General features: G+C 36.7%; 1 protein-coding gene across 2 annotated transcripts in view; it reads right to left on the reverse strand.

Annotated features, from left to right (window-relative positions):
* EPS15 (epidermal growth factor receptor pathway substrate 15) overlaps window positions 1-20,971 on the reverse strand; it is a 123,802-nt gene that overhangs the window by 69,819 nt on the left and 33,012 nt on the right. For both annotated transcript variants that reach the window (XM_024571212.4, XM_045204135.3), the window contains exons 2-9: window positions 20,305-20,346; window positions 16,127-16,216; window positions 14,944-14,991; window positions 11,595-11,690; window positions 9,877-9,942; window positions 8,598-8,723; window positions 6,512-6,571; window positions 643-732 (exon numbers count right to left, since the gene is read on the reverse strand). In XM_024571212.4, the coding sequence (XP_024426980.1) occupies window positions 643-732; window positions 6,512-6,571; window positions 8,598-8,723; window positions 9,877-9,942; window positions 11,595-11,690; window positions 14,944-14,991; window positions 16,127-16,216; window positions 20,305-20,346 (618 nt within the window). The remainder of the gene's footprint in view (window positions 1-642; window positions 733-6,511; window positions 6,572-8,597; window positions 8,724-9,876; window positions 9,943-11,594; window positions 11,691-14,943; window positions 14,992-16,126; window positions 16,217-20,304; window positions 20,347-20,971) is intronic.

Here is a 20,971-nt window from a genome sequence, read left to right on the forward strand (position 1 = left end):
GGTTGGGAGAGTCTGTTTAAACAAAATATTCAGATAATTCTCACTCTCCGATTTTTATAGTTTCATTCAGCACTGTTAACTATGGCCAAATTGGCTGATTTGCATAGTCTGTCATTATTTCCCTTTATTCAACCTCACAAAAAGCAAGCCGGAGGGGGAAAAAGGCCTTGGATAGCCCGAAATTGGATAATTTGAACCCAAAGAATCAAGAGTTAACTGGAAATTAAACAAACAAAACACCTGTTAACCAGTTAGGGCAAGCATGCCAGATTAGCATGGAGTATCTGCTACCTCCAACTTTAATTCCAGGTAGATCAAGGCAAAGCCAATAAACCATCCATATGACCTAAGCAAGGCCAAATGCAGGAGAAGGATTATCTACTTTCTCTGGGACATCACAGTTATGCAGATTCAACCAGAGGGAGCTCTAAATCTTGATCCCTTTGCTCCTTCTATCTTCATCAAGCAATCAACTGTTAAATGCCATGCATTTTGTTTTTTTGTTTTAAGTTAACACTGATAAATCTATACCTGTCTTAATGGTGCTTTGGTAGGTAAAATGCCTACAGGTGGTAAGGAGTGGGAAGATTCCTTGGCTGATGTTGAAGTGGGGATCAGCCGCACAGGGCCTGATATACTGACCGTTTTCCTCTTAGAAGGTGGCACCAAGGCAGGAGGCAAGGCCATTGGCACAGGTTCTTTCTCCAGTGCACAGTATACCAAAAACATGGCCTTCAAAATAGATGAATCAGGGTCATACATATTAAAATCATTTAACATCATCCACCCACTGAATTAAATATTGTTCAATAACAAAGTATCTTCAATATGTCTCAAAGCTCTTTTTTAAGAAATTGACTGGGAAGGAAAGAAAGTGGAACAGTGAGAGAGATGAAAAAAAGGAGGAAGAAAGAAAAATAAATTAAAGCTAAGCAACTTTTAAGAAGATACCCTGAGTAGCAAAATCTTAGACACACACCCTTCAACAAGTTCTTGCAATGCCAAAGGCAAATGACCTGGGGAAAAATATTTGCAAAGAAAAGAGCTAATCTCCCTAAAGTATAAAGAATTCCTAGGAATTAACAGGAAAAAAAAAAAACCCAATAGGAAAATAGGCAGAGTATGAACAGATATTTTACAGGAAATACTACAAATGGCCTTATCCTTTAATATACAAAAACATGCTCACTTTCACTCATATAAAAAATGCATGTTAAAATTATATTGAAATACAATTTTTACCTAACTGGTAAAAATCCAGAGTTTCATAACACTTCGTTAGCTTGATCAGGCAAACAGATACACTGCTAGTGGGAGCTCAAACTGGTACAAAGTCTATGAAGGGCAAATTGGCAACATTTACCAAACTTATTTCCGCTTTGGCTCAGCAATCACATTTGGAAATCCATGCTGACTTAACTGCTACATAGGAAACACTGTATGAAAAAGATTAATTACAGAATGTCCTGTATCAGCACCCAAGCGCTCATCAATAGAAGAATGGTTAAAAAAAAATTATGGTGTATCCATACAGTGAAATACTATGAAACAAAAAAATGCAGGGGAACATTCTGTATCTTAGCTGTGGTGGCACCTTCACATGGATATACAATTATCAAAACTCATCAAATTATATACTTAAACTAAATGCAGTTCATTGTATATTAAGTAGTCCTTAACAAAACTGACCGGAAAAAAAGAAATCAGGGAGCTCTCTGTATGAAAGATATTCGAGATACACTGTTAAACATGAGAAAAGTACAGTGTTGGGCAGTACATGTAACTGCATACTGTGCTACCTTCTATGGTAAGGGGGAAATAACTACTCAGACTTGTTTATATGTGATTAAGAAATTCTGCAAGGACAGCAAGAAGCTAAGGAAAGTGGTTCGTTATGGAGGAGGTGTAAATGGAGCAGCTGAGGGCAATGATGGGACTGAGATTTTCCCACCAAATATTCTCTGATGTTGCACTGACTTCTGAATCATGAGACTGTATTACCTATTAAAACGTTTTTATTATTAAATATATAAAGCACTTGCACAAACAAACAACCTACATATAGACAGTATCAGGATATCGCTTCCACTTTGAATTCGAGGCACCTTCCACACTTTCGGAAGATGAAAATTTTCTGTAACTATCTTCAAGCATACGAAACTAGTCAAAGCAACTTGGAGCCCCCCGAAAGGTTACAATAACAACTGGAAGGAAGATTTAATATTTCTTCTTAATCTTTTTCTTCCATTGAAAATGACAATTCTTCCCCAAAATAAGTTTGCTTCTAATTCTAAGTTTTGTGGGACTTTCAAATCGATACTTACTGAACACGTAATACATTCCGTGATATCTGTGATTACTAGTATCATTTTACAAATGAAGAAACTGAGGCTAGGTGATGTTAAGTAACTTGTCCAATATATTCTTAAGAGGTGATAGAGTAAGGTTTAAACCAAGATCTTCTGGCTACAAAGCTCTTTTTTCCAGATTTGATCAGCTGTATTAGGAGCACATGTCATTTCACAATACCATGCTCTCTTCTACAAGAAATAAAACCAACCTTTGTCCCGGCTGGGTGGGTCAGTTGGTTGGAATGTCGTCCCCTAAACCAAAAGGTTGCAGGTTCAATTCCACATCAGGGCACATACCTAGTTTGCAGGTTCAATCCCTGGTCAGGGTGCATACGGGAGCCAACTATCAGTGTTTCTCTGTCACATTAATGTTTTTTCTCTCTCTCTCTCCATCTCTTTCTCTCCTCCCCTCCCTCCCTTTCTCTCTTAAATCAATAAACATATAGGATTTTTTAAAAAAAAACAACTAACCTTTAACCCATTGGTATCCAAATTGTATCAGGCATCGGAACTACCTGAGCAGCCTGATAAAGCACAAATTTCTGGGCTCTCCTCCCAGAATTCTAGAATCAGTAAGGCTGCAGTTGGGTGGAGAATTTCTAGGAAGTTCCCAGGTGATGCTGATGCTGTTTATCCTGAGACCACATTTAACCATTTGAACCAAACCAACAGTTCTCCTTTCCCCATTTACTGGTCAACTTGAAGAATTCGATTTCAGTTTTCTTTCTTTTTTTTCCAATTTCAGTTTTAGAAACACAAACTTTCTATCTCCAAAAGCTTAAGACTCATGAAAAACAATCTGGCTAGCACACACTTTCAACCAAATATGCAATATACGTAATGCTATCAGATTGACACTGAGCTAAAAGAAGTGATCAACATGAACACTGAAGGTCAGCATTCCTCCTGCTGCAGATGGGAGTCATTTCCTGGAAAAGTGGACACGAGAAGCAAAAAGAGCTATGTCAGCCATCAGCTGCAAAGAGACAACACATTTTTTGAAAGTTAAAAATATACTACATTACTAATTTCATGTTGCCTTGAAAATAGCTACCTTAACAAAAGTGTAGTCAATTTTTCTACCAAAAAACGGGAAAGTGACTTTGTTTGTTTTCTTGTAATACTGTGCTTTATCCTAACCAAAGTATGCCATCAAAACAAACACAGCAACTAGATCAACTGATGACCATACTCAGCACACACACAAAATGTCTGGCTGGCAACTAGTTTCTAAGCTGAAACACAGCCTGAGATTGACACTTAACCAAGAAGCATTTAGAGTATCTTTCTGAAGATATTAATGTAAAAATACCAAAAATAAACCTAAGCTTACTCCAGGATATGAGAGAAAAAGACAAAGAGAAACTGAAACATAATAAAATTGGCATCATGGATGTATAGAGGTCTACAATATCCTGCACAGAAATGTTAGCATATCCAGAGAGCGTATGTCAAAACAGGTCATGAACTTGGCAACAAAGAAAATCTTGAGACCCAAGATGGTGGAGGAGTAAGTGGAAGCTACACTAACCTTTTCCCAGGACCAATCTGGAACTACACTGTAGAGAAATCATCCTGAACAACCAACTGAACAGTAGCGGGAACACTTACAACCACAGAGAGACGGAAGAAGCCCATCACCACAACATGACTGGTAGGGAGTGTGGAGATGAGAGAGGGCTGGCTGGGCTCCCCAGGGCAGCAGCTGAAATTTCAGAGGGATATTTCAGTGGCTGGGGCAGGAGGGTGGTGGCATTTCCCCTGAGAAATGTGGGGTCTAAACCCAAAGCTGGGCTCTCCAGCCTACAGCACGAGAGCCGGGAAGGAACCCAAATAACACAGGGCTATGAAAAGCAACGGGGTTCTGTCTGCCAGGAGAGACAGCTCGAGATGCAGAGAGCCTCTGACAGGGCCAACGCACAATATTTCGTTTGCAGCCACTTACCAGGGGTCCCAGCAGAGGGAGGGCTGAGTGGACTAGAGATGCTTGAGGAAAGTCTGGGGTTGGTGGCTCTGGGGAGAGAACTGGAGGAACAATCACCAGGATCCCTGTGCTAAGTCATCCCCCATACAGCAGAAGTCATCTTTCTCAGGCAGAGCACTCCCCTCCAAGTGGCACCAACCTGAGGGGAAGCAATAGTTCCACCCCCTGGAGCTTAAGCCAGGCTGCTAAGTACAGCTTGAGGCTGTATCACTGATTAGTTAACAACTAAGGCAGATTTCAGGGAGCTCTGAGACCTCAGCTGACCTTTCCCTGGGCGGGACCCGCTTTGGTGTGCAGCCTTGTTCTTTCTGCACACACCCAGGCCGAGCAGAGGAAGCCACAAGCTGTGAGTCAATGATAGCTCCAGCCCAAATGTCCATCACTAGATGAGTGGATAAAACAACTATAGGACATTTACTCGGCTGTAAGAAAAGAAGAAAACTTATCCTTTGTGACAGTATGGATGGACCTGGAGAACATACAAAATGAAATAAGCCAGTCAGAGAAAGACAAATACCAATGATTTCACTCATATGTGAAATCTAGTGAACAAACTGAACTAAAAAGGAAAACAAGACAGACTTGTAGACAGCAAGATGACAGCTAAGGAGGGGAGAGGAAGTTAGAGGTGGAGGGATTAAGCAAAAAGGAAAAAAGACTCATGGACATGGACAACAGTGTGGTGATTGCTGGGGGGAAGGGGTATTAAAGTACAAAGAAAATCTTAACAAATATTTTTAAGGAGAGATTTTTTTTAAATCCTCACCTGAGGATATGTTCACTGATTTGAAAGAGGGAGAGAGAGACAGAGAGACAGAGAGACAGAGAAACATCAATATGAGAGAGAAACATCGACTGGCTGCCTCCCATACGCACCCTGACTAGGGACTGGACATGCAACCTATTGGCATGCAGTTATGTGCCCTTATTGGCAATAGAACCACAACCTTTTGGTTTACAGGACGAGGCTCCAACCAAGTCACCTGGCCAGGGTTACATACAGGTTTTAACAACCACATTCTTAAGTAATAATCTAATCAGCTAAAATATATCAAAGGGAACAAAAACAAACAAACATACTTAAATACTTTAGAAGTAGGAAACATTCCTAAATAGATGACCAAAAAAACCCCTAAAAATTATCTAAAAAGTAGTGAAAATAAGAGTACTTTGTATCAATATCTGTGAATCCAGCCAAACCTGTATTCAGGGGGAAAAAAATGTCCTTTAAATTGCTTTGAATATTAAAGATAAAAAACAAAGGGACTTAGTACTCATTTTCAGATTTTTTTTTTAAAAAGTAAACCAAAAGAAACTAGGAAGATGAAATTAAGATAAAAGTTGAAAAGAATAAAAGTCAAGACATAAGAGAAAGAATAAATAAATCCAAAAGATATCTCTATTAAAAGATCAATAAAGTAGATAAACTCCAATTAAACAAAAACTGAGAGGGAGAAAAAAAACACCTAAGATTTGGAATGAAAAAGGAGTACGATCATAAACCTGGAAGAGATTTAAAAGAATAATGCAAATAAATCTGTGGCAACAAGTTTGAAAGTCAAAGAAATGGATAATTCCTTAGCAAAATAAAGGAGGAAAATTTGAACAGACTAATTTTAAAATAAGAGATTAAAACGGGAGTTAGAAAATTACCATTCATGAGTTCACAGCAGAATTTTATCTAACCTTAATGAAAGAAATGAATACAACTCTATTTGAAATAAACTCTCCAATTACTAAGTACATGTCTTCAGATAAGACGTCAAAACTTTCTCAGCATGCATAAATGAAACGAAACTAAAATGTTATTCATGTTTTCCTTTAATGAAAAAAAAACTGAAAATTTAGGGGTATATGTGAAGTAAACTTATCCTATAGCAGAAGCAGATACACAGATGCTTGGTCAAGTTGAGATACAAATGATAGTACTCTTCAGCATCTTCACAGGACATTATCCAAAGCATATATTTGCATGTGCCTTAAAGTTAAATAAAATGAAGATAGCAAACACATTTTCTGTTATCCATTTGCTTAAAAATATTTACTGATTACCTATAAATTCTAGGCAAAAATAATCATACCAACAATCTCAGGGAAATAAGTTTTCCTATAAGGATGAACTAAAAAGGGAAATTTTCACTTGAGAAAACCATTGTAAGAGTATTAGGTTCCTTACCACTGCAAACTCATCTCTGTCAAGCATTCCATCATGGTCAATGTCACTCAACTCCCAAACCTTAAAAAAAATAATAATAATTGAGAAAGATAATGTTCTTTCATTTCATGTGTTACATGTAAACACCAAATACAAAAACTGGGGTAAAAGTTTCACACAAATGTGTATTTTTTCTGAGAAATTTCAATTATGCTGATTATTATTATATTGCTATTATATTAAATGCTATATTAACATTACTGTAAAAAGAAATAATTCACGTACATTTTAAATAGAAATTCCTTTACAAAATTTTTTAAAACTATCTTTTTCCTCTCAAGTCATAAAACAATTGTGTATACAGTACTTTAGACAACTATCGTACAATGCTTTTTCACAAACATCATCTAAATTAATTCATGCAGCAGCTCCATGTGGTGCTTATCCACCCTGTTTTCCCTGCGCTACAGAATCGCTAACCCACTAAAAGAAATATGCAGCAAATACTGTGTTATGGATCATTAACTAGCTACTAATGTCCAGGCCAGGGCTTACCAAGGAAAAATAAAATCTAAAAGGCACTGGTAGATTTGGTCTAAAAGAAGAATAAATTCCATAGCTTTAGACCAGCCATAAAACTACGTTAAATCCTTGGGAAGAAGATATTTAAACATTCAACAAAATCTCACTTGGGGCAGGAAGAGGTGGTGAGCTAATGAGAGACAGGAGAGGGGATAAGCAAGTGCTTGGTCATACAATGCCTTGAAAGGAGTTTAGACTTTCTCCTAAACACAATGGGAAGCTACTAAGAGGGTCAGTTTTACATTTTAAAAAAAGATAACAGGATTATATTTACAGTTTGTAAATCTCACATACAATGGAAATCCACACAATGGAAAAATAATTGGTAAGAAACAATACTAGAAAATGGCTTTTAAATTAATATTTATTGAGCACCTAACCTGTACAACACTCCCTGATCCAGCGGTAATGCTGTGGGTGGTGAGGTGGTAGTTGTTACCATCATCGTTGTCAGCACAGCAGTTATTGTTCAAAGAGTACGTACCAAGCACTGTGCTACGTACTTTACAAACGTTATCACATCTAATCCTTACAACCCCGTAAACCGGGAATTATACTCATTTAAAAATTAGAAAACCGAGACATGCTTTTCTAATGTTTTGTCATCCAAGGTCAAATAGCTGAGAAGTGGTGCTGCCAGGATTTGGCCCTTCAGAGTCTGATTAAGCAAGTGATTAAAAGGACTGGAGGTTTAATGAGAGTAGATAAGGTTTGAAAATGAAGAGTGGTAAAGAAAAATCACTATGGAAACAGCGCAAAAGTGGCTGGCGGTAAGGAAAGCTCAGCTGAAGATGTTGATCATGAAATTATGGTGATATCAATCTTTATTAGACTTTCTCAGTACTCCATATGCGACCACAGAGAAGGTAAATAATTAGCTTCTTGCAAAGCTTGATTTTCACTGAGCAAGCAAGAAGTTAGAAAACATGAAAGAGGGAGCTAAAGATGCTGACATGAAACTGTGGACCATAAAAATCAAAGTTGGATGAGGAAAAAAGTAAATTCAAAAGATGGGGAAAGCAAAGGAGTCTGAGATGTAAAGATCTTGATGAAATCAGAGGGGTAGTCTTCCAAGTATCTAAGAAAGAGACCCAGAAAGACAGAAGTTCTATTTAGAGAGCAGAATTTATGATTTCAGGGATGAAGCTATTCCTTACGACAAGGCTCCATAATACAGCCATGGAATAGGTGGTAGCAGATGTGAATTCCTGATGGTCTCTGGAAATTAAGTCAAGGCACTGGATTTGAGGGGTCAGAGCTCACAACACAAAGAAAAAAGAACCTACTTAAGGGGCTTATAGATATAGCTAATTTCAAACGCTCGTATTTTAGAGAGAATAATCAAACGAAGAAATAAATAGGTAATTTTTTTATATGATTTTATATATTAAGTCAGAGCACAAAAAACTCTCTAACAACTTCAAAATAAGGTCTGTGCATTTTTTATTAATGAGCTGTAAGTTCTCCTGATCCATACAGAGTTAAAATACATAAAAATTACATTTAGAATTTAATAATATCTTACTCTTCCAAGGATATCCACAGGTAACTTAGAGTTGAGCAATACTGGTTTCACTTTATCACCAGACAGAAATCCATTTACTGGGCTTAAACTATCAAAAATTGCATCATATTTGGCCTTATCTTCAGACTATAATAAAAAAAAAGATTGCAAATTAAAATAGTGAAAAGGGTTCAATTATAATTATAAAAATCAAGCCCTCAAAGAACAGATAACATATTTTTAACTTATCATTTAAAAAATTTCCCCTTTTATCAAAATATATTATAGTAAATGATAATTTAAGTTCCTCCACCCAAGAATTCAGTATCCCCTCCATTCCTTTCGTAGCTGGAACACTACCTTTGCTTTTCTTCTGTTAGTTTAGAATCAAAAGAATCCAAAGGTAGAAAGAAGGGCTTCAAGAAGAGCCCTTTCAAAGGGAGAGAGTCCAACCCTCTCACTGAAATAGATCCACAGCAAGGAAGTAACTTTTACAAAACATACAGCTAGTTAGTGACATTCCATGACTTTCTAAACATGGTGAGACTAACATTTCGAACTCAAACAACTTTGAAAAAGAGTATCACTACCATAGGAATAAACATCAAGCTTCTTCCATTTCTCCCAAAGCAAATTTCTTCCCCATAACAAGAATTTCTAAAATCCTGGAAAGTTACTTGTATAACATAAAAAACTACTGTTCGTGATTTGTCCAGTTAAATCCAAATCCCTACACTTTTTAAAATTAGTTAAGAGCACACAAGCATTCATAGACATACAAACCAAAACTGTACACATTTACTGAAGGTCAATTGATCTGCTTTATTCTAAAAGTATTTTTAAATTACACTTTTAAAAATCTGATGATAGCTATAACCAGTGTGATGTCTCCAAATATCTATAAAGCAAAAGACCCATTTTAGAAAAAGATTTCGTGAAGAATTGTTTTTGTAGCTCTAAAAAGAGTACTCATTTAACCAGAATTTTTAAGCAAGATATAATACAAGTGGGGAAAAATATTCATCAATATTGTAGTAAATACAGGATTATGACATCACTATTTTTAGTTTACACTAATAACTTTAGTTTAGTTTAGTAACAGAAATGAGGTTAAGCCAACATTAATTGTCACAAAATGACCAACAGTAAAATCCCTCCAAAAACTTCTAGTAACAGTATTGCCCAAAAAGTTAAAAAAATGAAAGTCTAATGCAGATTTCAGTACATTTTGGAAGTAACGAGAGAGGATTATGTGGAAGAAAAGCAGGGGTAAGGAAGAATAGTCACAAAGTTAACTTACTTTTACAGCCCATGGGAGCTCAGTTGCAGAGGTTCCACTGATTAGCGAGGGACTATCGGTATCATGCTGAAAAGGAAAACACAGCACAAGAAGGGCTAAAATACTCGTATCAGTAAACAACAAAGAAAAAGAGGTCTTTGTATTTAAACACATTCATACAAAATGCTGGATCTCAATGAACACTCTATTTTACATTAACTATTTTATATTCATTCTATTAAATCATCTAAGTACAAATGAAACAAAAACTGAGTTAGCTGCATAAACGACAGTGGAGCACTAAATAAAACTTCAGTGTTACAGAAGAAACCTATTACAACCGAGACCAAGATAAAGATACCTGAATGTAGCAAAAATACTTACTGCCCTGTTAACTGATGACTTCTTCCCAACACTCTTTAAGGAAAGCTGACAGGGACAAGAACTTAACTTAAGATTTATAAGTTACAAGTACATAAATCTATCAACGGCATGTCCAAGTAATTATGCTTATCTGCTTGTAGAGACATGAATATACTTGAACAAATTTTATAATATATTTAGGCAACAAATCCCTAAATTAGCCCTCTGACTCCACGACTCTAAGCCTAAACTTAGAAGTACAGAAATTCTCAAAACTGAAGTAAAATGTATAAGATTCAGACCAAATCCTTTTAAAATACTGAATTTAAAAACAAGCAAGAAGAGCCATAAAACTTCTGAAAAAAGGGAGTAGGGGGTAGAGAGGCCTAGCCCTATCAGATATAAAAACAAATTACCAAATATGGTCATTAAAACCATGTGAGATCAGCATATGGATAAACAGAAAAATCAATGAACAGAAAAATCCAGAAAGAAAAACAAACTACATATGAGAATTTAGCAAATGAGTGAAACAGCATTTCAAATCAGTAAGGAAAAGACGATTACCAATAAACTGCAATAGATCTGTCCAACAGTCATGTTTAAAAAACATAGATTTGAATCTGTACTCATACCTTACATCAGGACTAACATAAATGTGAAAAAAGAAATCATAAAAAGATTGAAGTCTTAATAATTCATATACATAAAAAACAATGACTTCTCTATAAAAAAGTGACCATAAACATAGACAAATGACAAACTTGGAAAAAATATTTACAACTCATAGAGACAAAGAGCTGTTTTCCTAATATATAAAGAGCTTCTAGGATTCAATAAGAAAAAGATCAAAACCCATGAAACATAAACCCATGAAACAAATAATCAATGTTGTTTTCTTTCTTTCCCTTTCCCTTTTTCTCTCTCCCCACCCCCTTCCTCTCTCTCTGGAATCAATGTATATATCCTTGGATGAGGATTAAAAAAAATTTTTTTTTAAGATTAGAAACAAGCTAAAAGCCTATCAATAGGAAGTTAAATAAATTATGGTCAACAGAAGCAAGGAAATATTAATAGAATGCAGCCATAAAAATGAATGAGCAAGCTTTTATGCAATAATACAGAAAGATCTTCAAAATATATCGTTATTAAAATAAGGTATACAATCGTGTGTACACTATGCTACAATTAATATAAAATAAGGTCATAGGTACTACTATTTCTTTACATACACATATAACAACTCTGGAAGGACACACAAGAAACTAGTAACAGTAGTAGCCATTACAAAAGAAAAGTAGCTGGGTAATAGAAGTTGGGAGAAATTTTTTAATACAATCTTAAAAATACAATTTAAATTTAAAAGCACTTCTTACAAATCTTGGTGGAGGAACAGCCAGGTTCAAGCTACTCAGTGAAACCTCCAATCCATTCTGGGCACACGCCACAAGACGCAAGGCAACAAAGAATTCCTGAGGCAGAAAAGTGTGACTGTGAGAGCATTATCCCCCTATCCATCCACCCATCCATCCATCTACAGACATACTTAAAATCTGAAAATACAACAATTCGCAATTACTCCAAGGTTTTTATGCAGCAACAAATATATGCAGCACACTTGCCTGAATAACACTTGCTTTAAAATTGAGAAAAGATTATGTATAAAGATGGTCCCAACATTATAAACAAGAAAAAAAAAAGTGTTAATATAAATGGGGAAATATTTAAATGGTGATACACATAGTGGAAATTAAAATTAATAATCATGCTTCAAAGAATATTGAATGGTGTTAAGAAATGCTTTTTATCATTTAAATGAGGAAAAAGAACATGAAAAAAAAAAGCCCAGAAGAAAATAATACATAAATGTTATCAAAAATCACCTCTGGATTTAAGATTATAAATTTTGAAAGTCTATCACTGCTATTCCAGAGAAGCTACAGAAAATAACTGTGCAGCGTCTAAAAACAATTATATAACTGCTTGACTTCAAAACACTTGGAAATCTCTCCCAAAGTTCCTTGGATTTTTGTCATTTGGAGTCTCAGTCCAGAATGCAATAAATAAATGCAAATGCTGAAGCAACTAGTTTTCAGCTGTTTTCAGTTAGAGTCAGGTCTGGGAATAGACCAAAAAAACTTTACTCCAGTTGTATAACTTACAACTTGTTGATACTCTCTAGTACAGTTATTGATACAATCAATCCTTCACTACTTTTCTCAAGCCTCCTGTTCTCACCAACACCCTTCTCACCCAACTCTTAACCTATTCTTAGAAACTTGCAGGCTGCCTGCTGTATATGATACCTTGCCTTAACTCATAAATTTCTTGAAAAAAATGCTATTTCAAGATCTCCCCTTTTCTTTGTATTCATTCCACAAGCTTCTATGCAATCTAACTCCAACTCCCACCATTAGCTAGAGAAACTACTGACCGTCACAAATAACATCCTAGCCACCAAATGTTCTTTAAAAAAAAAAACAAACCGAGGCTGGTATGGCATTCGCAGTCAGGGCACATGCCTGGGTTATGGGCCAGGTCCCCAGTAGGGGGTATGTGAGAGGCAACTGATATTTCCATCTCTCTCTTTCTCCCTCCCTTCTCCCATCTCTAAAAATAAATAAATAAAAATCTTAAAAAAAAAAAAAAAGCCTCCTCCTACTTGTTCTTTCTGACAGCCTGGAAAGCACGATCTACCCTCCACCGACATGGCTTCGTAAAGCTTGTGTTCCTCTGACCTTTCAAGTCTCTTTGGTTGAAGTCAACCTTGAAATCCTCCAACCTGTAAATGCTAGTACTCTAAGTATTCCAATATTAATCCTCTTTCTCATCTCATTCCATATGAGATTCAATTACTTAGGTAATCTGGTACACTCCCAAAGTAAAGGTGGGTTCTAAAGTAAAATAATCCTGCAAAAAATTCTAGTTCTGCTACTTAAAGTTGTGAGGCCATAGGCAAGTTAAATATAAATAAAATTCTTCCATAAAAGGGGAGGGAAACTAATAGCTACCTTGCAATATATTATAGGAACAAAATAAAAACCATACTATAGGAAGAAAGCATCTACTGTTACTTTTGGCATATAGAAACTCAGTAAGTATAGGTTTCTTTTCTTTTAATTCAAAAATCTACCCCCCCCAATGCAAACATCAAAGTTTAACTGCAGACTCATAAATCCAGCCACCTAGATGTAACAAAGACAACTTAAACTCAACGTCCAAAGTCCAGAAGTATCAGTGAAGAATTAGTAAGTGGTCAACTCATGAATATAGTAACCACATCGGTCACATTCACCTCTGTATTTTCAAAGCCTGGCTCAAAACAGGTACCCAACAAATATCTGCAGACTCTGCGTGCTCATATGAATGTGGTGTTCCTATGTCTCCAATGTACCAAAGTGGCCCTTCTGCCCAGGAGCTCCAATGGGGACTACGATCCAGCCCTGGAATCTTAAGAGACTGGGCATTCTAACCTTCTCACCAAAATTTTCCCATCCCCTTCTGAGTTTCATACTACTTCAGCAGTCCCCATGTTAGGGAGAATCAGCTTTGAGTAGCAGTACTTAACCAATGTATCCGCATGGAGCAAGCTTTGAATCCAATCCTGTAGAACTCTGAAATCCATCCCCAACAAGTAGAACTTCAAGGAACACGGACAGTGTCCAACATACCCAGAACTATGTTCATGTATTTCTGGTCTAGGGTTTACATCTAGCTTATAAGCCTTTGTTTTCTTTTGGTTTATATGTCAGTGGTAAGACCTAACAAGAATACTCGGGTTTGATTAGCCAAGAATATCCTTTCAAATGTGTGAGGTAATACTGTCTTAACAGCTAATAAAATCCATGTTCATTTATAAACCCTGTACATGTAAGAAATTTAATTAGTAAGCTACAAAGGGCAAAATCTCTTTGAATAATTGAAAAAAATCTATGATATTATTTGATGTGTCCCCCAAATTCTTACGTTCAAATCCTAATCCCCAAAGATGATGGTATTAGGAGGCAGGGCTTTTGGGAAGTGCTTAAGCCATCAGGGGAGCCCTCATTAATGGGATTAGTGCTTATAAAAGAGGATCTAGAGAAATCCCTAGCACCTTCTGGCATGTGCAGATACAACAATAAGTCTGCAATCAGAGAGACCTCGCCTGACCATGCTGGTACCCTGATCTCAGAATTCCAGTCTTTAAATCTATGAGCAATAAATTTCTGTTTATAAGCCATGCAATGTGTGGTATTTTGTTATAGCAGCCCAAAAAGACTAAGACCCTCCAGTAGTACAATGTCACCAAATTAACTCTAACCACTGGGAATTAGTTTAATGCCTACTGATTAGAAATACTTTCATTGTTCTGGCACTTGCCCTTGCAAAACTCTAATGTTGGTAAAAAGCAATTCTTAGTTTAAAAGTACAATCCACTGGCCGGTGTGGCTCAGTGGGTTGAAACATCATCCTGTACACCAAAAGGCTGTGGGTTCGATTCCCAGTCAGGGCACATGCCTAGGTTGTGGGTTTAATCCCTGGTCAGGGTGCCAGACAGACAACTAATTGATACTTCTCGGTTACATTGATGTCTCTCTCTCTCCCTCTCTCCTTCTCCCTCTCTCTCTCTAAGCCATGAAAAAATGTCCTTGGGTAAGGATAAAAAAATAAACACAAAAAACTGCTGGCTTTTTAAATTCTGAATCACTTAAAACATTTTTCATATGAATCTCTAAATCTTACCTGTTTGTTTAGGATACCTTTGCCATCTGTGTCAGCTAAATCCCAAATCTAGGGAAAAAAAGAAGTATCAGCCTATATTTTAAACAACAATCATCTTAAAGATAAATTAAATCCCTGAAATGTATAACTTCATGATGTTTGGTATTCAGATTTAAGAATCGTAGAATTAAGCCCTGGCCAGGGTGGCTAAGAAGGCTGGAGTGTCGTCCTACACACCCAGAGGCTGCGGGTTTGATTTTCAGTCAGGGCATATACCTAGGTTGCAGGTTCGACCCCTAGTTGGGGCGCGTACAGAAGGCAAACCAATCAATGTTTCTCTCTGTCTCCCAACCCCCCACTCCCGCCTTCCTCCCTCCTTCCCTCCCTTTCTCTCTCTCTAAAAGCAATGAAAAAATTTTAAAAGCAAAATAAAAATTATTTTTTAAAAAAGAATTGTAGAATTAGAAGTGGAAAAAAACCTTAGAGATCATCTAGTGCAACACTACACAAAGATACTAAGGCCACGAAGGCCGGGTAAAGTTAAGTGACTTACTTAAGGACATTTAGGGCATCAGGGAAAGAACTGATACCCAGGTTCTAACTTTCACTCCAATGCCTTTTTCTTTACCCCAGGTTCTAACTCCAGTCTAATGCTCTTTTTACTAAAACATACTACCTTGATTTTAGATTTTTACTAAGATGATACTCTTTCTTATGAGCAAGTTGAAATAGTTAATGCTTACTTGTGGATAATTAATTGGTGAAAACTTTTAATAAATATAATATATAAGGACTTGCCAGGAGATCAAGCCAGCAGAGGGACTTTCCACTTTTTTGTGCTTTTTATTTAGCCTCTCATCCCCACTCTATTCACCACACATAAAACACAGTTAGAGACAGTTGTAATAGAGGAAGTAGGGACAGAGCCAACTCTGAGTGGGTGGCAAGGTTCCCAGTCTGCACCGTTTCTCCCCACAACACCAAATGTACTATTACTTCCTCATTTCATCCTACTAAAATGTATTTTGTTTTCTGAACATGTGAAAAACACCTCATTTTTCAAATTCTCTCCATCACATCACTGTAACTGCCTCTATAACTCAGTTCTAACTTCGTTTCTTGATGGTATCTTCCTGAATTCGCATCCAATTTATCTACAGTACTAAATATTCATTATAATCTAGTTATAATGAACAAATACTACCTTTCCAAGTATCAAGTCTGGAAGCCCTGATTTTTTCAGGAAAACAGCAGCATCAGAAGCCAATACCCTTCCGGTATTGCCCGTATCAACCTGAAAAAATACAAATGGTAAGCTGACAACAAACACAAAATGATTTGCCTTCCTTGCTGTGATTTGGGAAGGGGCTTTTTCAAAACGGGAGTGGGAATCCTTTGACTAAACCAAGGCCAAGGAATATATGGATAGCCATATAAGTTGAGTACCATCTAGACACCACTGGCAATTTACAAAGTGTTTTTCATTGTGTCCAATATACAAATGAAAGACTTGAATCTCAGAGGAAGTAGAGCAAATGAGTGGAGTCATAACATTAACACAGTATCTCCTGACTCCAAGTCTTCTATAGTTGCCTTTTAAATTCCAATAAACTTCATAGCAATAGGAGGAAAAGGGCAGCACTTCCTGGAGAGGTCTTTTGACAAATGGGAATAGCTACGTATGTTATCTGTTTTTTTAACACCTTTAAATCATTAACTTCTGCTTTTATACTTACTGTTAGAAACTGCAACACTTTACTTTAAAAAATCAGAGCATCTCTAAAACCAGCAGTGATTCCATAATAAACTTAAACTGTTTATTAAACTGTTTAAAAACTGTTAAGCTCCTAAAGCACATCAAGGGTAACACATCATTTTAACTGAGAGGGACTTCCCTTTAAGACAGAATGAGGTCACCAAGAACAGAAAAACTGTTCAAAAGGAAAAAAAAGTGCCGCTCACTTCTGTAGATTTCCTAAAGTTCTATGTGTAAAAATGAAAATTGTTTACAGTTATGAGAAAGATAACATGATACTAGGACATTTGTGAGCTAGCTATTTTTCCAGTTTAGTTAAAAGACTAAGTTTGTTGTAAACACATACAAAACATTCCAGACAGGCCAATCCCATCCAAGAAGCAAAAGAGAAAACCTTCCTTTCAAGTGGTAGAACATAGGATAAATCTGGCACTCAGCAAAAATGGAATAATTGCCCAATCCAAATTTGGGGTAACAAAGAACTACACAAAGGGTTGGGAAACCTGCTTCTAGAATTTTCCAGAACTCCTTTTCTTTCCCCACTTCCTGACCAGGTTGGGGGGAAAAGAAGAATACCTACCCAGCACAGTCTAATTATAGAGGCACTCAGGGGAAATGTCGATCAAACTCTTATTAAATATTTATGTACTGTATTCCAATTAAGAATTTTACTATCTTCCATTCTTTGAGTTACTAAAATAAATTAAACACAGCCACTTAGTCATTGTCATCTATAGGCAGTTTCTGTGGTACTCCGATGCTCGTCTAAAGTCTCTGCTATAAGCTACCAACTACAACTATGTCTTCAACAAAGTCTCGGAGCCGCATCTAAATGACTATACCCTGTACTCTGAATTGTTAACACTTCAAAATATAGACTTTTGGTTAAGACTTTCGAGCTGACATCACTTAAACAATTTTCAGACTCTGTGGTGAGCTGTCAGAATTTCCAGGACTCTAGCAGTCCAGAAGTAGATGTATGAGGTCTATCCAGAAAAAGTCCAGCCATTGTTAATATTAACAAGAACATTTGTGCAACATCAGTGTAACCTGGCAGCCAAGGAGAGTGGAATGGAATGCACATGCCTGAACAAATTACTTTATTAGTCAGTGGGGGCAGTAGAGCCATTGAGTGAACATGTGATGTGTACCGTGTGGCCGTGCCATTCAAAATGCCTGAGCGAGTAAAGCAACGAATCTGTATCCAATTTTGTGTTAACCTTGAATATTCCTCCGTGGAAACTATTCAGATGATTCAGAAGGTCGCAGCTATGGGCAACTGGTGATTGGAAGCTTCAACACCACAAAACCATTCATGCATCATGTCTAGTGCAGAGGTTTTTGGTGAAACAACAAATCACCCAGGTATCTCAGCCCCTCTACAGCCCAGACTCGGTGCCCTAAGACTTCTGGCTTTTCCTAAAACTAAAATCACCATTGAAAGGGGAGAGATTTCAGACAACTGACGAGATTCAGGAAAATAAGATGGGGCAGCTGATGGCAATTGGGAGAACTGTGTGAGGTCCCAAGGTGCCTAGTTTGAAGGAGATTGAGGCATAATTGTCCCATGTACAATGTTTCCCGTATCTTGTATCTTCTTCATATTACCTGGTTGGATACCTTCTGGACATACCTCGTATTTTATGAAGCAGACTCCTGACCCAAGATGCAAAACAATAATTATACAGGACTGAATAAACTATTGAGGAAAATGTAATTATGGTTATTTACTTGGGATATTGTTGGTATTATTTTTAATATTCTACTTTGTAATGGATATGTGAAAAAGCCCTTTGTTTTTCTTACACTATCTCTAACCCTCAATTTAGTAGGCTGTGCTAGTAAAGTGAACAAAATAGTTTTCAATGGTATCTGATTCTCCCTGACTCATCAGAATCCAAAATCAAATCCTCTAACTGAATGTCCTTAACTTTTTATGGCAATATAGTAATTATTACATCGATTAAATAAAAATTTGGTCTCCTTTTTTATCAGGATACAATTGGGAAAATCGTTTGTGCAAAGCAAGGTAATACTTGAGAATTATTCTCTTTTTTTCAGATAGAATAAGTCACAATTAAGGAACAAGAACTAGCCCACCGGAGAAAACTGTCCTGCAACCTGGTTTACAAGGTCCCAGTCTCTCAGACAGTTAAAGCAAGGTCACTCAGCAGACTAGCAACCTTAGCAGATCTGGGAAACCTCAAGATGAGATCTATTCTCTCACTCTTACATGTGCTGCGGGTGAAATATACAGAAATATGCAGGGAGAATTTCTAAGGTTTGGATCCTAGCCTCAAAATACAGGAACAAATAAAGTTCAGTTTGAGATGCTTTAAACATTTTAGGCAGAAGTTAATTCTCTGGCCGTAGAATTTGTTAAATAGTGAACATACGGCTCTAGATCTGTAAGTCACACCATGTAGATAGCCAGGTCGGATATAATGAGACCAGCCTTTTCTGTGATCAGGATCACAAGGTGAGACTAGTAGGAAAAACTACCCAATATCTGGAAATGGGCAAAGTCTACACCCTCGGGAGCTTATCTAATCTATGGTGCGCACTCTCGACTGACTTCCGATCAACTAGGCGATTTTACACTCTGTAGGGATAGTAGGCAAATTCATACCAATGAAATGAGAACTGTGTCTGTAGAATATAAATCTCTATAACTCATATTCTCATTTTTACATCTTACTGGCTCTCCCAGTAATTAATGAGTTTAATAAAATCCTTGACACGTGTCCACTTTACATGTGTATGAGAGCCATAGTTTTAACTTTATAAATATTAAAATTTAATAAGTCTTTTTTTAATTCCTACACATATTTTTATTTTTTTAAATTTTTATTGTTATTCAATTACAGTTGTCTGCATTTTCTTCCCATCCCTCCACCCCGACCCAGCCGAACCCACCTCCCTCCCCCGCCTCCACCCTCCCCTTGATTTTGTCCATGTGTCCTTTATAGCAAGCAGTTCCTGTAATCCCCTCTCCCCACTGTTCCCTCCCCACTCCCCTCTGGCTGTTGTTAGATTGTTCTTAACTTCAATGTCTCTGGTTATATTTTGTTTGCTTTATTCTTTTGTTGATTATGTTCCAGTTAAAGGTGAGATCATATGGGCAACCTAAGTGCCCATCAGCAAATGAGTGAATCAAAAAACTATGGTACATTTACACAATGGAATTCTATGCAGCAGAGAGAAGGAAGGAGCTTATAACCTTTGCAACAGCATGGATGGAACTGGAGAGCATTATGCTAAGTGAAATAAGCCAGGCGGTGAGGGACAAATACCATATGATAATAAGTCTTTAACACAACAAAGTCATTTCCATTTGGCTTATAAATTAACTTGGGTGTTTATTTCTGGATGAATATATCTAATGTTATATGGATTTTTAAGATATATAAATATTTGAGACAATTAAGTGTTTAGGCGTAATTATCTTTCCTTCATTTTCTGAGAGCTTGTCAAAAGTATTAAATACTCAAAGCAGGAGGCTAAAGCACAAAAAATTGAAAACAAGACATGTCAAATTTATCCAGCTGACTGGTAATCTGCATATATACAATCAAGGTTGAAAATATATTTTACGTTCAATCTAGGAAGACAAACAAAAATCTTACCTGTCTATAGTATTTTTCATATACAGGATTCCCACTTGATAACTAAAATAAATAAATAATTAGAAATTAAATGCTATTCAATAACTTCTATTAATATATTTGCATTCAATCAATAGCTATTTGAAAAATAAAGACAAGTAAGAATAAAATATCCTTGATTTCAAAAAACCTGGTTTTGTTTCTTTTGGGAGGGAAAATGGGAGTGAATAAAGGCAGCCCCATAGATTACTAAAAACCAGGTATAAGAAATAAAACTAAAACTTTAAAATTACTCTTGATATCAGAACTCTCTTCTTCATGCAAAATTTTATTCAAAACCCAACATATAACAGATTAGGGGTGAAATGCTGGTTAAAAGACAGTTGAAAGACTGAAAGCCTTACGCAGCCAACCTCTACCCAAGTGCCCAAAGTACCTATGAATACAACACACTATTTTATTGAAAAACCATTTCAATACAATAATAAAATGAATACACAAGAGGATGTACGAAAAGATGATACTATCATCAGATCTGAAATGCCTGTAGGCAGGGAGTGCCATTCAATTCACACCACAGTTCCAAGGGCAAGAGAGATTTGGTCAGCGGATGACTAGACTGATCATCCCATCTGAAAGGCGGTTTGGGAGTATCAATGTTTGAAGGCTCAGGTTCACCTGTACATGA

This window comes from Desmodus rotundus, chromosome 3 (genome assembly GCF_022682495.2).
Source record: "Desmodus rotundus isolate HL8 chromosome 3, HLdesRot8A.1, whole genome shotgun sequence".
Classification (NCBI taxonomy): Eukaryota; Metazoa; Chordata; class Mammalia; order Chiroptera; family Phyllostomidae; genus Desmodus; species Desmodus rotundus.